The sequence below is a fragment of the Ananas comosus genome, linkage group 5 (assembly GCF_001540865.1).
Source record: "Ananas comosus cultivar F153 linkage group 5, ASM154086v1, whole genome shotgun sequence".
Taxonomy (NCBI): Eukaryota; Viridiplantae; Streptophyta; class Magnoliopsida; order Poales; family Bromeliaceae; genus Ananas; species Ananas comosus.
The window spans coordinates 5594272-5610338 of record NC_033625.1 but is presented as its reverse complement, the minus strand read 5'-3'; the positions used below and the strand labels follow the sequence as shown (position 1 = coordinate 5610338).

The following is a 16067-nucleotide window of genomic DNA, read 5'->3' as shown; positions in this document are numbered from 1 at the left end:
ATTTCAAATTTCCAAATTTATTAATTTTTAATTTTAATTTTCATTTTCAAATTTAAATTTAAAACTTAAGTTTAAATTTAAATTTAAAATTATTAATTTAATTTAAAATTTTAATTATAACATTTTTTAAATTTCAAATTTTAAAGTTTAAATGGTATACTTTAAATTTTAAAATTTAAAGTTTCAAATTTCAAATTTTAAATTTCAAATTCCAAATTCCAAATTTCAAATTTAAAACATAAAATCTAATTTAATTTTTTAATTTTTAATTTTAATTTTAATTTTATATTTTGAATTTTGAATTTTAATTTTTAAAATTTTATTTTTAAATTTTGAATTTTGAATTTTAAAATTTTAGAAATCTAATTGTTATAAATACTGTGGAATTGTATGATATGTATCCAAACAGCTTAAAAGTAAAGCTGTGGAATTTTTTTGTAGTTATAGAATTTCGTATTTCATTTAGACCAAAATCACAGAATAAAAATTTCATGGAGTTTTTTAACTATCCATCCAAACAGGGCCTTAGTGCTCCTAAACTTCTACTTTTTTTTTTATTTGAGTTTTCATGGTTAGTTCAGTAAAAAATTTATCAAATTTAATAATTTTATTAGTTATTAGTCATTAGTTAGTCTAGTTTTATTTGCTAAAAATAATTGATAATCATTCAATTTAATGGAATCACTGATGAATTTGTTAAAACTTCTACTTTTTTATTAAAATCATTTAATTCTGAAAAAAATAGAGTTGAGGCACTTATTTCAAAATGGAATATAGTTGAGGTTTCTCCATGCATTTTTACTTTTCTTTTTTTCATAATGGTTGGGAATAATAATAATAATAATAATAATTAATAATAATAATTATTATTATTATTATTATTATGATGGGTAAAACACAACACGGCCGTTTTTGTCGTTGGGTACTCTATTCCCCGGTGCAAAGTAACGTACCTCCGAATTGCCACGTGGCAGTTTCTCATTTAGTAGGTTCTCGACGCTGCCCAATGTACTCATGCCACGTGTCATTCCTTTTTTTTTTTTGTAGTAGAGAGAAAAAGGTCAAAAAAAAGAAATAGAGGAGAGGAGAAGAGAATCTATGGAGAACGAAGAGAAAGAGAGGGATTTTTTTATATATATATATTTTGTATTTAATTTAATTACTTTTTTTTTTTTTGGATCTCTTTTGGGTCTCTTTTGTGATCGATTAATTTTTCCTTTAAATAAAATTTATTTCCAAGTTTTTTTTTAATTTTTTTTTGGGAGAGTAAACGCCCTAGACCAATTCCAATTCCCCACCTCCCCCCTCAGATCTCAACATAAAACACGCACATTTCCTTCTACAATGGAGGTAAGAGCGAAAACCCATTTCTCTCTCTACAATTTGCCCTAGGTTTTGTTTCTTTTGCTCTCCAATCATGCTTTCTTTTTTGCATGATTTTTGGGATTGTAGGTAAGGTGTTTGATGTAATGCCTGACAGGGCGGCGGCAGCAGCAGTGGCAGTGGCAGTGGCGGCGCGGCTCATCGCGTGAAGTTTGATGCTGCCAGGGAGATGGAGTCGCCGCGTTTCCGTGCCATCATCCGCGCCACGAGCGGCCGGCGCAAGAAGGGCCCTGCGGACGTCAAGAGCTTCTCGCACGAGCTCAACGCCAAGGGGCCCCACCACCTCCCCATGCGCAAGCTCCGCGGCCTCAGCAGCCCCGAAGTAGCACACCCATTTATTCGCTTTTGAGACTATTCGTTCATTTCGGAATCAATTTTCTGTGCGCGTTGTTACGTCGATGTATTGTTCTTGTAGGAATTGATGAGTGTTATACGGTCGAAGTTCGACCGCTTGAAAGAAGAAGTCGATTCGGAGCTCGGCGTCTACGCAGGGGATTTGGTGGGCATGCTCGAGAAGGCCGCAGGCGTGCATCCGGAGTGGAGGGTGCCTTTGGAGGACCTCCTAGTGATAGCCCAAAAATGCGCGGAGATGTCTGCGGACGAATTTTGGGTGAAGTGCGAGGGGATCGTCCAGAATTTGGACGACCGCAGGCAAGAATCGCCGATGGGTACCCTAAAGCAAGCCCACACGCGGCTCCTTTTCATCCTCACGCGGTGCACTCGCCTGCTCCAGTTCCATAAGGAGGGGCCCTATGGCGACGACGAGCACATTCTCGGGCTCCACCAACTCAGTGACTTGGGCTTCTACCCGTTCCAGAGGGGTTCCGGCGAGCTCGACCGAAAGAATACATTGACTGCTAAGGAAGTCCAGGAGAGGCTTCTGTGGAGGAAGATTTTAGAGCATCGGCATTTGAGTTATGATTTTGCTGGTCGCCCTTTGACCCAGTCGAGCGAAAGTGTTTCGCCAGGGAGCAGGGATAGGATATCGTCATGGAAGAAGCTTCCCTCGGCAGCAGAGAAGAACCAGAAGAAGAGCCATGATTCACAGGACGAAACCCCGACAAAGGCGACCGACTCGCTCGCCCAAACAAGAAAAACAAACAAAACTAAAGTCGAAGCGCATGATATCGTGGCCGACGCCTTAGCCGGTTTGGTCGATTCTTCACTCAAGGCCGAAGCACCGATTGATTACTCTGAGGATCAACAGATTCTTGGTGACGGGACGCCAAAAATGATATGCCGGATATGCGACTTTCAGATACCGACGATTTATGCGGAAGGTCACTTCCTCATTTGCACGATTGCCGATAGATGTGATGTAAAGGGTTTGAGTATAGACCAGCGACTTCAGAGAGTTACGGAGATACTTGAAAAGATTCTTGCATCGTGCATGCCAAAAAACTTGGATAATTCAGAAGCAAGTACTGAGAGCACGAAAGCCAGTTCCTTATGTGTAACTTATGAATCGGATGGATTATCCTCTAGTCAGAATAGCTCATTGAATCTGTTGCCAGGAGAAGCAACAGAGTTCTTTCATGAAGAAGTTAGTTTCACTTGTAGTAAACTGAAAGCCTTTAGATGCCATGATGGAGGAAGTCTACTATGTGGCAGTCACACCACATTATTTATGACTAGTCAATTATATCTCTTATTTTGTGATAAAAGTACAATATAAATATTTTTCCAAAAATTATGATGGAATGGATAAACTCCAAGGGTGCATTTTGATTGGCTGGAGACACCACGTCAGCAATGTGACTGTCACATTCTAGACTTTTTCGCCATGATGAGGCATTTACTGTGAGTTATTTAATGCTTTGATTTATAGGGAACACTTGCGCTATCATCAGGAAGCATTACACCACAATCACCAGCAATGACACCGAGGACTAGTCGGACTGATTTGCTATTGAGTGGAAATAAGGCGTTTTCGGAACTCGAAAATTTTCAGCAGGTGCTTTCGAATCTATTTTTTAGTCTCTTCGAGCTATCTTAAGTTAGATCTATTGCGCATATACCCCTGATATGTAACATTGTATATATCCCTTGGAAAGATGGTAGTTGCATGCGTACTCATGCAAACCGTGCTTATTTGCTTTCATGCCCCTACCAGAATATATATACATATAAAAAACTGGTTTTTGCACTGATGCATCTGCTAGGGGCATGCACGCAAATAAATCTGGTTTTTCATCGCAAGCATGCCAAACTTTGAGGGGGTTCTATCATTTATTTACTGTGGTTTAATATTAGTAGCTATATTTTCAATGATATGTACTAGTAACGAATTGCTGACTTGCCCCATTTTGGCAGATCGATAGTCTACTCAACATTGCCCGCGGCATTGAGAGCGTCAAAACATGCAACTACAACTCATTGCAGGATTTAAATTCGTATCTTGAAGACTTGAATGCTGTTATTGACACAAGAAATGTGGACGGTCTTGCTGTCGAGACATTTGGAAGAAGGATAGAAAAACTGCTGCAGTAAGTCTCTGTGTTGGCTCCACAAAATGAGATAGTTTCATACATCCTGCTGCAGTTGTCCCTGCAAAATCTGAATTTCCATAGCCTCCTCCATGAGTTGGATGAATCCCAAAATTAAGGAGGTTTAGTAAGAAATTGCACTTATGAGGGTATATATGTAAATTCAGATTTTACAAAGGTATATTTGTAGATGCTTAATCTCGTTTCAGTATAAAATGGTGCTACATTTGGATTTAGTTCCTTCTATTACTTTTTGTCTTTCGCAGGGAGAAATTTATACACCTTTGTGGCCAAATAGATGATGGAAAGAAAGATATCTTGTTGACAATGGTAGATGAGGATGGTTCTTTGGAGAATAATACGGGAAGTAAGAACCATTTAAATGCAAAAATCAAGGATCGAACATCTATTGAAGACTTTGAAATAATAAAACCGATCAGTCGAGGGGCATTTGGACGAGTTTTTCTTGCCAAGAAAAGAGTAACAGGAGACTTTTTTGCAATAAAGGTGATTGATTATTTATTTGATTTAGTAGACATGAGCACTATATATATCTATTCTCACTTTTGTAATTTGTAAATTAATTCTTTTTTATGCTAGAACTGCTATTCTCTCTGCAGTTAATACACTTTCTTGTTTGAATGAGTTATGTAAACTTTGAGTTGTTGACTCGAACTCCTACTTCGACTCTGCATAAACTATTTATGGAAAAGTAAACTGTACCGTATGCATGTAGGCTTAATTTTTAGCTGGTACTGCTGAAGATCTGTTGTATACTTTAATCTCATCAGTTTTTAGTGCTCAGCTTGTGGCCGCAAATGGACGATCACTAATTTTATTAACTTCTTTTCTTAAGAATTAATCATTCAGAGTAAAACATATGTATGAAAAAACTAAATGCTTATGGAGTCTAACACTATAGGAGTGTTATAACAGGTTCTCAAGAAGGCTGATATGATTCGAAAGAATGCAGTGGAAAGTATTCTGGCCGAGCGAAACATTCTTATATCAGCTCGTAATCCGTTTGTGGTGAGTATTAATGCTAAAGATTGCTATTGCGACTTCATGGAATTTAGTTTAACTTCTGTTCTTGATCGACAGGTACGTTTTTTCTACTCCTTTACATGTAGGGAAAATCTGTATCTGGTCATGGAGTACTTGAACGGAGGAGATCTTTATTCCCTGTTGAGAAGTTTAGGTTGTCTGGATGAAGAAATGGCCCGCACATACATAGCTGAAATCGTAAGTTACTACTACCTGAGATATTTGTATACATATGCCCTTCGAAAACTTGACTTTTTATGTATATTTATATTTCAGTGGCCTTCTTCTAAAAACATTTTTGATGCCAAAACCAACTTCGCCATGAACGGGATGATTACTCAATGTATAATTGTCTACTCAATGTATAAATAGGGGAATTTTGAAATATGCTGCATTTTTTAGGGGTATATATATGAAAATTCAGAGTTTACAGGGGCATATATGTGTATCGATGATCTCGCAGGTTATATATTTGTAAAAGCCCTGGAAACACAGAATCTTTGATATGTAAGAAATTTTTAAATGCAGAATCTACTCTCTTTTTTTTTTTCAGGTTCTTGCATTGGAGTATCTGCACAACATGAATGTGATTCATCGGGATTTGAAGCCAGACAATTTGCTAATTGCAAGAGATGGCCACATCAAGGTCATTATGCTGCTCCAGTTTTTCTTATCAACTATTGATGATCAGTTTTTTCGACTTCCAAAATGAAAAATGGTCAAGAGATAAAAATGTGGAAATTGAACTTTTATTTCTTTTTCAAGAACACTAACACTTCAGTCTTCTGCTATTCTGCTATGACGAGCTTAGCACTGATTTCATTATAAGTTCAATGCTGAGGCTAAGTAAGAATCCTTCTTGAAAAGTAATCCAATCAATTGAAAACCTATTGACTTCTATTTTTGGTGAATTTCTGTGGCTATCCACTTCTCTTTGCAATTTCATCCCCTTTTTTTTGTAGTAAAAATGGTCTAAGAACAGATCTCTATAGTCAAAATTTAATTGACGATAAGAAAATGACCAATTTTGCTTTTCTACATCAAGATACCTCTACATTTAAGAGAAACTGATTCGATTCTTTATAGGCATTTGTTTCCTTACACAATTTTAACTAATTGCTCACATTTTCTTCTAACATCTTTTGGTACAGTTAACAGATTTTGGGCTCTCTAAGGTTGGTCTTATCAACAGCACTGACGATTTGTCAGGTCCGGATGTGAGCAATTCCACTTCCTTCGAAGATCTGCCAACGGCTGCAACACAGCGAGCGGAAAAGAGAGAGCAGAGACGGAAACAGTCGGCTGTTGGAACTCCTGATTATTTGGCTCCAGAGATACTGTTAGGGATGCCACATGGTTTGTTGCTTGATAACTTTTCGTTATTCTCTTTAACTCAATTTATATTTAAGATCTTAAATATAACAATAATGTTCCACTGAATGAGTTATTTCACTTGTCCTTTTGGCGTCATAGGTAGGTTACAGAAAAGACCCTGCAGAGGCCCACTTGCACTCTGCCCCATAAACACAAAATTCTACATTCGAACTTTCGGTGTTTAGACTTTTAGCACTTAACCTTCTTTACGTAACATTTTTTTTGTTCAGGAATTATAAGGTTGTTTTAAGAGTTAAAATTGTGATCCAAAATATCCATCATACCGCTTTTGTGGTGGGAAAGATCATTTGTAAAGACTTTTTTGACACGAACAAAGAATGTTTAGCAACCATTTTTTATACAGACCTTAAAAATTTTACTTCTAATTTGTTGTGTACTACAGGCCCAACTGCAGATTGGTGGGCTGTGGGAATCATCCTTTTTGAATTACTCGTTGGAATTCCTCCCTTCAATGCTGAGCATCCACAGGTAAGGAACTGCACAATTTTCTTTCTGTTAATTATTATTATGATTATTATTATTAGATTAACCCTAATTATTATTATTATTATTATTATTATTATTATTATTATTATACTTTTGTCCAATGTATTCCATCTCGAGTAAAGGGTAATCATATTCTCTGTCTTAACGATGAATATTTTGTGGTTAACTATGATGCGAAAATCAAGCCAAATTAATTATAAAGAAATGTAACAGATTGAAACTGAGAGTTGCAGCAGTTGAGCGAAGAATGCGTGAAGTTAGGAGGGCCTTCTTTGACTGCAAGGCTTAGATGCCAAATTACTCATAACAACAGCTGTTCATTTTGTGCTTAAACTATGGTTCACATAAGCATTCGCTAGACACACCAGAGTTAATGCATTACGAGAGGTAACACATGGCTCGGTGATGTAGTTTCATCACTTCGTTAAGTAGGAAAGTATACAGTGGATAAATACACAAAAAAACTACAACTTGCAGTCTTGCAGAATAATCTTTTCTTTTCCGAAGGAAAATGTATACATGAATTTGTTTTTTCGGTAACCTCCATCCTGATACATCATGGTAACTTTTTTTTTCCCCACCTCTATATAATAAGGAAAACACAGGTAAGGACAATGTTTTCATTATATACCACGCAGCACATCATCTGATATATTATGCATGATAACAAACAAATGTGCAGTATCTCTTTTCATATGAACTGTAGCATTTGCTTTATCGTGGTTGTAGATATAGGTTAATGTGGAAATATTTGATGATGTTCAACCGCCACATGGCTTTCACTTGCAGAGAATTTTCGATAATATTATGAATCGTGATATATCTTGGCCACAAGTACCAGAGGAGATGAGTTGCGAAGCTCATGACTTGATTGACAAGTAAGACATCAAACTGACAAATATTTAGTTGGAGAAAGGCTGCGGTTCTTCGTGTAATTGTTTTTCTTGGCAGTGAAAAATATAACAAAAAGGGAAAAACTGTAATCAAGAGAAAAGGTTATTCGGAATTTTTGCATGTTATTATCACCTCTTAGGAAGAAACAAATGAAAATGTTAAGGCAAGATAAGCACATAAGTAGATCTGAACATAACCATATGCGAGGGTTTGTTTCTCTCTCCAAATTTTTCTAGTTTGTAATATGGAAAATGCACAAGTACCACTAGACAAGGTGAGCACATGGGGTTCATGTTGACTGTGCCAATACACCCATGCTGAGATTGCCAAAGTGCAGATGCACAAAAGGGGCTCCATACGGGTTCTGTGCCGGCTGTGTCGACTGTCGCCATATATTATCCATAGAACATATCATGCCAATGATCTGTAACTTCTTGATTTTTGCACTCTATGTATTTGTTTGTCTGGCTGTTGACTTAATAGAAAATTGCTATTTCTAATCGACTCTATCTACACCTTGTGCTTAGATTGCTAATTGAAAACCCACTCCAGAGACTGGGCGCAACTGGAGCTGGAGAGGTAAACTCATTTTCCTTTTTCTTTTTCTTTTTTTTTTCATTTGCTCCTTTTTGTTTTGCAGACAAAGTTTATGCAAATTTACTATAACCTCATACACGGTTTATTTTTAGAACAGGTCAAGGCTCATCCCTTTTTCAAAGACATCAACTGGGATATGCTTGCTCGACAAAAGGTTACATGTTGAATCTTAAACACCCTCCCTTAGTATTTATCATGTACAGCATACACCCCTCTGCCAAAAGGGGTATTTTGCAAAAGCTGTCCACCCTTTTCTTTCAATTGAGATCCGCTATTTTCGTTTCATTTGCAACTTTGGATCGAAATCTCCTTTAATAAACCAAAATGTGCCTGGAAACCATCTTGATGGTTTTATGCACTAGAAATCCCATTCAGGGAAACTTCGGGCCATCAGAAGATATTTCAGCACGAATATGCAGAAATGAGAAAAAATAGACCAAATTGCAAAATCAGAAAAAAGCAGGACTTTCTGCAAACTGGCCAGCTGAAACTCTTATTTGTATTTCTGTAGGCAGCATTTATTCCTTCAATGGAAGATGAATGCGATACGAGTTACTTTGCTTGCCGCCATCCTTGGAGTACCGCAGATGATCAAATCTGCACAGCTGCTAATGAATATGATGAATTGTGTGATAGTAGCAGTGTCAGCTGCAGCAGCAGCCCAAATAGTTGTGAACATGATGAAGATGTATACAGCCACATATTCTCTTTTATTACACTTAAATTTTAAGTTTTGACTCTCTTTGCAAATAAGTACTGTATTGTTACTGATGTTGCATTTGCAGGGAGATGAATGTCGCAGTATGGCAGATTTTGGAGCGCCGACACTTTCTGTGAAGTATTCATTCAGTAACTTCTCGTTTAAGGTCGTTGGTGCCAACTCGTATCTTTTTTGTTTTTTTTTTTTTTTTTGTTTTTTTTGCTAAATATGCTTTTTTTGCTGAAATCAATCTATGGGCCGGAGTTTCTGCAAAAATATTGTTTGAGCAAAGCTGTTTCAAAGAGCAAAATAGCTATTTTACTCTCGGCAGTAGAAGTGGCAGTTAAACTGTAGCTTCTGCTTTTGGCGCTTACAAGCTTCTATTTGTTAACCAATCGCCTAGTTTTTGGAGGCTTCTAATTCCTTGAATAGAAAAGCTTTTCTACAAGCCAAGTTAAACAAGCACTTAAGAAGTGAGTAGCAGTGATAACTATTTCCTTTCTTTATACAGAACATCTCTCAACTAGCTACCATGAACTATGAAGTGATAACAAAGTGTAACGAGGAGTCTGCAAATGCTTCTAAATCGTGAAAACCAGGATCAAGTCGGAAATAAAGACAGTTCAGTGACCAATTGATACATTACGGATGAACGGTGATATCGCTAAATAGATGCACACATGAAGGGAAAGTTGGTTTCATCCTACTTAATGTTGATAACTGGCCGTCTTACAAAAAAGATGTTGAGGTCAGTATGCTACCAAATTTCAGCTTCAATTTTCTTTTGCTTTTCCTCATTGATTTGTGCATACATTGCGCCGTGTTGATAGTTTTTAAGTGATGTTTTGTAAAGATCTATGCTAGACTATAGAAACATGTAATTCATTTTATACAAGTAAAAGCTCTCTCTCTCTCTCTCTCTCTCTCATGGTATAACCATTGTGCTTGTTCCTTTTATATAAATAATCTTTGATTATGGCTAAGTCTATAACAAAAGTTGAATCCTACTGACCTTACCTACCGCAATTGACTAAAGGCTTGATGATTGGTATCCGAAATTTTAAATTCGAAACCTACTCATTTCACATTTCTAACCGAGTCCATTTCTAATAAAACAAACAAAGCGAGCAGTGTGCTATCTTTCTCTATCCCTTCTCTAAAAAAAAGGTTGAATACCGACCAATTCTGATACAGCTAATGACTAAAGCTACTTTGGTGTTTAGATAGAATGTTCTTTTATTGTTGTTTTCTTTACTTATATTATATCACTTAACTTTGCTCTTTTATTTGCATATATCCTTTTGCAGGTTCAATGTGTTGCTACAGATGAAACTTGTAGCAAGAGGGAGCTTTGAGGCCTGTACTAGGTTTGTTCTGATGCTTACAGAAGTTTATACTGTGCTCATAGAAGTTATACTACAAGTTTTTTTTTAACACACACACACATATATATATAGCCTAATAGTGGCCCCTCAGTAATTAGCAACTTGTTTGAGCTTATCATGGTGGGCTTAAACTCATGAGCTCGAGTAAAAGAATGCTAGCATGCTAATCCTTTTATCGCTATGTATTATTAGTTGTATTATTAGATTATCAGATGTGGGATGATTGAGGTGTGACATAAATCAATTATTGGGCATTTTTACGGCGATCTAAAGGCGCTCTCTCATCAGTAGTGTCTTATGTGCACCACTTAATCCATGTAGATAATAATGTCATCCACCAATCAAACAGTGCCATTATAGCACAAATAGGCTTGCTAGAATTTTTCCTTTTTTTGTCTCTTTTTTAGTTGAAAGGACTAAAATGCTCTTGATATGATAATTTCAATGAGAATGACCCTCTTTGATAGGTGGTGACGTATCTTACATGGAATAAGCGGAACGAGTGTAATCCAAAGTTTACTTGTTTAAACGCTTAAGTTATCATAAATTGATATTTTTATATTCAATATCGTCCTTCTCATCTCGACTCCTAAAAAAAANAAAATAAAAAAAACTAAAATATTACAAGTCATGTGGGTAAATCTAATCCACAATGCACATGTGGACCACATTATATATTCTTATTCTTAATATTATTTTCGTATTACCATTTGTATAGAGCGTTTGTTGACTAAAGATTTGATATATCTTTGGAACCTGAGATCTCAAATTCGAAGATTAATTGCTTCACATATTTAGCTGAGTTCATTTCTAGAAGAATAAACGACGCTGATAGCTTACTATATTTCTCTCAAAAAAGAAAAAAAAAACAAACTATTTTTAGATTATTTCTTATCAGGTTTGATCATTTAGTAAGAATATTATCGAATTGTTTTCTTAATCTCCATCGATATTATGCACGAATAGAATATTATTAAATCGATCTTTTATTAGGTAACAAATTTGGACAAATCTCAATAAAATGCTCTTGATATGATAATTTCAATGAGAATGACCCTCTTTGATAGGTGGTGACGTATCTTACATGGAATAAGCGGAACGAGTGTAATCCAAAGTTTACTTGTTTAAACGCTTAAGTTATCATAAATTGATATTTTTATATTCAATATCGTCCTTCTCATCTCGACTCCTAAAAAAAATAAATAGTGACTAATGATATCAGCCTTTCACATATAAACAAAAAAAAAAATTTACTAGACAATGTGGTAAATGATGTTAATCTGTGGTTTTGACCATGGGTGTTTTTTTTTTTTTTTTTTTTTTTTTTTTGAAGGTTTGTTTGGCCACCCATTCTAAAACCCATTCTAGAACATAATTTATCTTATTCCCGAGAAAATGAGGGCCCGAGTCCGTTTTGCAAAATTAAGCACTTACAGGCATTAAACCCACTTTTTACTCGAGAAAAAGATAACATGCTATTCGTTTTGTTTATTATTTAGAAATGAACTCAACTAGAAATATAAAGTAATTAAGTTTCGAACTTGAAATCTCGAGTACTAACCATCAAGTTCTTAACCAATTAAATTAGATACGATCAGTAACCCTACCAGTAATTGTTAAACGGTGGTAACAACATATTCTCATTGAGCATTTTATGGAAAGACAAAAGGATACATTAATTACCCCATTTGGGAAAGTATGGTAGTAGCAATCCCATATTCAACTCATTAATAAAATTGTAATCACTTGAACAAATATTACTTTTTAAATATTTAAACATTTTGCATGATGAAAAAGAAAACAGAAAAAATGGTAGAGATAGTTCCGTGTGACGTGAGATTATTTTATTCACCATCTGCATGATTATTTGCACATTTGGACATCTTAAGTCAACTTGTCCTTCACCTAACAATTTCCTTTTTTCTCTTAAAAAAACACAATTAATTAATAAATTATTGGTGATTGATTGAGACCAAGAGATATCTTTCAAGCAAAAGCCTCCATGCAAGAGGTTTGCTGTAATGACCTTAACTTGAAGATTCAAGGATGGTGCGCCCAAAAAAAAAAAAAAAAAAAAAAAAAAAAAAAAAAAAAAAAAAAAAAAAAAAAAAAAAAAAAAAAAAAAAAAAAAAAAAAAAAAAAAAAAAAAAAAAAAAAAAAAAAAAAAAAAAAAAAAAAAAAAAAAAAAAAAAAAAAAAAAAAAAAAAAAAAAAAAAAAAAAAAAAAAAAAAAAAAAAAAAAAAAAAAAAAAAAAAAAAAAAAAAAAAAAAAAAAAAAAAAAAAAAAAAAAAAAAAAAAAAAAAAAAAAAAAAAAAAAAAAAAAAAAAAAAAAAAAAAAAAAAAAAAAAAAAAAAAAAAAAAAAAAAAAAAAAAAAAAAAAAAAAAAAAAAAAAAAAAAAAAAAAAAAAAAAAAAAAAAAAAAAAAAAAAAAAAAAAAAAAAAAAAAAAAAAAAAAAAAAAAAAAAAAAAAAAAAAAAAAAAAAAAAAAAAAAAAAAAAAAAAAAAAAAAAAAAAAAAAAAAAAAAAAAAAAAAAAAAAAAAAAAAAAAAAAAAAAAAAAAAAAAAAAAAAAAAAAAAAAAACAGAAAAAATAAAAAAAACTAAAATATTACAAGTCATGTGGGTAAATCTAATCCACAATGCACATGTGGACCACATTATATATTCTTATTCTTAATATTATTTTCGTATTACCATTTGTATAGAGCGTTTGTTGACTAAAGATTTGATATATCTTTGGAACCTGAGATCTCAAATTCGAAGATTAATTGCTTCACATATTTAGCTGAGTTCATTTCTAGAAGAATAAACGACGCTGATAGCTTACTATATTTCTCTCAAAAAAGAAAAAAAAAACAAACTATTTTTAGATTATTTCTTATCAGGTTTGATCATTTAGTAAGAATATTATCGAATTGTTTTCTTAATCTCCATCGATATTATGCACGAATAGAATATTATTAAATCGATCTTTTATTAGGTAACAAATTTGGACAAATCTCAATAAAATGCTCTTGATTAAATCCAAATAGATTTTCTACCTTACCAATTTCAACCATCAAAAAATTATTTTCCAAACTGGTCCATGGACCAGGTCCTAGCAATAATTTCTCAAAATGGAGGACAATAACTTTTACCTGTTAAGATAAAGTGACCATGGTTGGTGGTTTGAGTGGTTCTTTAATTCTATTGCATGTGGCGTATATATTGTTATTTTGATCATGTAGTAAAGCTTCGTTTGGTTCGAGAATTACTAAGAACTAGTTATATCGGGGATAGGTACAAATATGAATTTTTGTAAGAATAAGAATATTTTTTTGTTTGGATGAAAATGCGAGTATAAGCTGGAACTAGAAAAATTGTGTTTGGATGGTTATTGGGAATAAGAGGAATAGTTGTTAGTTATAAATAGAAAATAATGATATTACCCCTATAATTGAATTTAAATTTTTAAATTTTAAACTTATAATTTTAAATTGAAAATTGAAAATTTTAACTTTTAAATTTTAAAATTTGAAATTAAAATTTAAAATTTTAATTTTCAAAATTTTAATTTTAAATATCAAATTTTAAATTTAAGACATTTAAATTTCAAAGATAGAAAATAGCAAATTTAAAATTTAAAAACTAAAAATATCAAATTTTAAATTTTAAATTTAAAATTTATAATTTTTAAATTATAAATTTAAATTTTAAAAATTATAAATTTTAAAAATTTAAATTTAAATTTAAAATAAAAATCTCTCTCTCTCTCTCTACCTAGGGGGTGGGAACAACTTGTTTCCCACCCCTTGTTCCCCACCCCTGGGTGGGAACAACTTGTTCCGACCCAACCTGGTACAAGGAGGCCTTGTACCAGGTTGGGTGGGAACGTGGGAACAACTTGTTCCCACCCCTTGTGGGTGGGAACAAGTTGTGTTCCCACCCCAAAAAAATTTGTTTGGGTATAAAGAGGGGGATAACCCCCTTATCCCCCCTTTATACCCGATCCAAACGGTACCTTTTAAAGAACACACAATATATGTAACTAATTAACTAGCGTAGAATGTTATTGTTTCGTTTGTTTTTTTAGATTGGATAAAAATTTAAAGTAATTTGGTTTCAAATTTGAGATTTCAAATGACAACCATCAAGTTTTAGTAAATTGCGCTAGATATGATCGGTAAAAAAAATTAATATTGTTAAAAGTTAAAACTAGTTTTGATATTGCTAAAGCAAATACAGATATCTAGCCATGATTAGATTTTTTTATTTTTTTATTTTTTTGCCTCTGGTAATATTGAAAAGGTAAAAAAACATACAAAATTTATCAGAACTATAGAATATTTTAAATTTGTTACCCAGTCTTTCAAAATTCTCATTTTACTAGCCAACTTTTCAATTTATTTGATTTGAATGAGACGATAGTATTTTGACTTTAAAATTTAAACTAATTACTTACTTTAATGAATTTATAGTTACGAGAATTACATGAATGACAGTAACTATACTTCTAAAGATAAGCGACAATATTAAAATTTTAAAGTCAAAATACTATCGTCTCATTCAAATCAAATAAATTGAAAANAAATTTATCAGAACTATAGATGACTCGTAACTGAATTTATAGTTACGAGAATTACATGAATGACAGTAACTATACTTCTAAAGATAAGCGACAATATTAAAATTTTAAAATCGAAGTATCGTTAACTGATTCAAATAAAAAAATAATTTATAGTTTAGATAAATTCTGTACATTTCTACCTGTCAAAAATAACTTTGGCAATATCAACACCCAATAAATAAAGTAGATGGGATAAAATACAAAAGCCATCTAAATTTAACTTAATTTTAGATGGCCATCTTAAAAAAAAATTGCTATTTCAATATCAAATTTCTAAAATCAAACAAAAACTAATCCATCCATACTTATATTCCATCTTTCTGCACCACAAGCCTATCAATCTAATTAAGCTGGTGTTTCTCGATTTGAATCATAGTTGGAAAGATTTTTGGTAAGAGTATCAAAAGTGTAAATGTGAAAACTTATTTTGCGCTCATTTTCTATCTGATTGATTTTTTCGGCGACATCATATCACAACTTGTTCAAAACCATCTTCAATTTAAGACGTTCTGAGTTTGTTTTCTGTCTATTGTCTATCTCTTCTGTCAATCTACGCACCAACGCTGACATATGCACAAAAAATTTTAAAAATAAAATTTAGAAAACATGTTAATTATTATTAAATATCTTAAAAGATTAGATAAGTTTACTGAAATAGTAGACACTGAGGGGGCAATTCCCCACATGAATATGAATAATCATAGTGGGAATTAGTGGCCCCACTTCTCTCCACCATGATGTTGATAGTAATAATAATAATAATAACCATTAAAAAAAGAGAAAATTGTAAAGAAATTGATGCATCATCTCCATCACATAAAAATAATTAAAGTTCATAAATAAAAGAGCAAGAACAATATTAAAGAGGCATAGTTTCTATATTTTTTAGTCTAAATATTTATATTAGACCCTATCTTGCCAATTTTTTTATACTAAAAATTTTATTTTTTAAAATTTTAAAATAAACAGGTGAAAAATTTACGCATCGAAAAGGAGAGTATAAATTTTATATTCTCTCATCGTAGACGGAAAAGTGTAAAATTTATCTTTTTTTTTCAAGATGTAATGATAGCATTGTTAAACAACAAAAAT

The 16067-nt window shown here is 32.8% G+C and overlaps 1 protein-coding gene across 8 annotated transcripts; it reads left to right on the top strand.

Moving 5' to 3' along the window:
* On the top strand, nt 1113–10642 carry LOC109709872 (probable serine/threonine protein kinase IRE). Of its 8 annotated transcripts, none has more exons than XM_020232228.1 (18): nt 1113–1350; nt 1481–1705; nt 1799–2926; nt 3212–3337; nt 3697–3869; nt 4136–4376; nt 4806–4898; nt 4971–5111; nt 5467–5559; nt 6065–6269; nt 6691–6776; nt 7584–7672; nt 8216–8267; nt 8383–8439; nt 8797–8973; nt 9071–9151; nt 9497–9733; nt 10293–10642. In XM_020232228.1, exons 1-17 carry the CDS (start codon nt 1345–1347, stop codon nt 9575–9577), a joined length of 3054 nt encoding a protein of 1017 aa, XP_020087817.1. In that variant the 5' UTR covers nt 1113–1344; the 3' UTR covers nt 9578–9733; nt 10293–10642. The 8 variants fall into 8 exon arrangements, with proteins under 8 accessions (XP_020087817.1, XP_020087816.1, XP_020087820.1 ...); XM_020232227.1 differs by having other exon boundaries at nt 8797–8985; XM_020232231.1 differs by having other exon boundaries at nt 8378–8439.

Bases quoted from the DNA above. Each gene is read 5' to 3' on its own strand.
- LOC109709872 (XM_020232227.1), top strand. The intron at 3,870-4,135 runs GTAAGTCTCTGT...TGTCTTTCGCAG, and splicing joins AGGATAGAAAAACTGCTGCA to GGAGAAATTTATACACCTTT. The intron at 8,268-8,382 runs GTAAACTCATTT...TTTTTAGAACAG, and splicing joins GCGCAACTGGAGCTGGAGAG to GTCAAGGCTCATCCCTTTTT.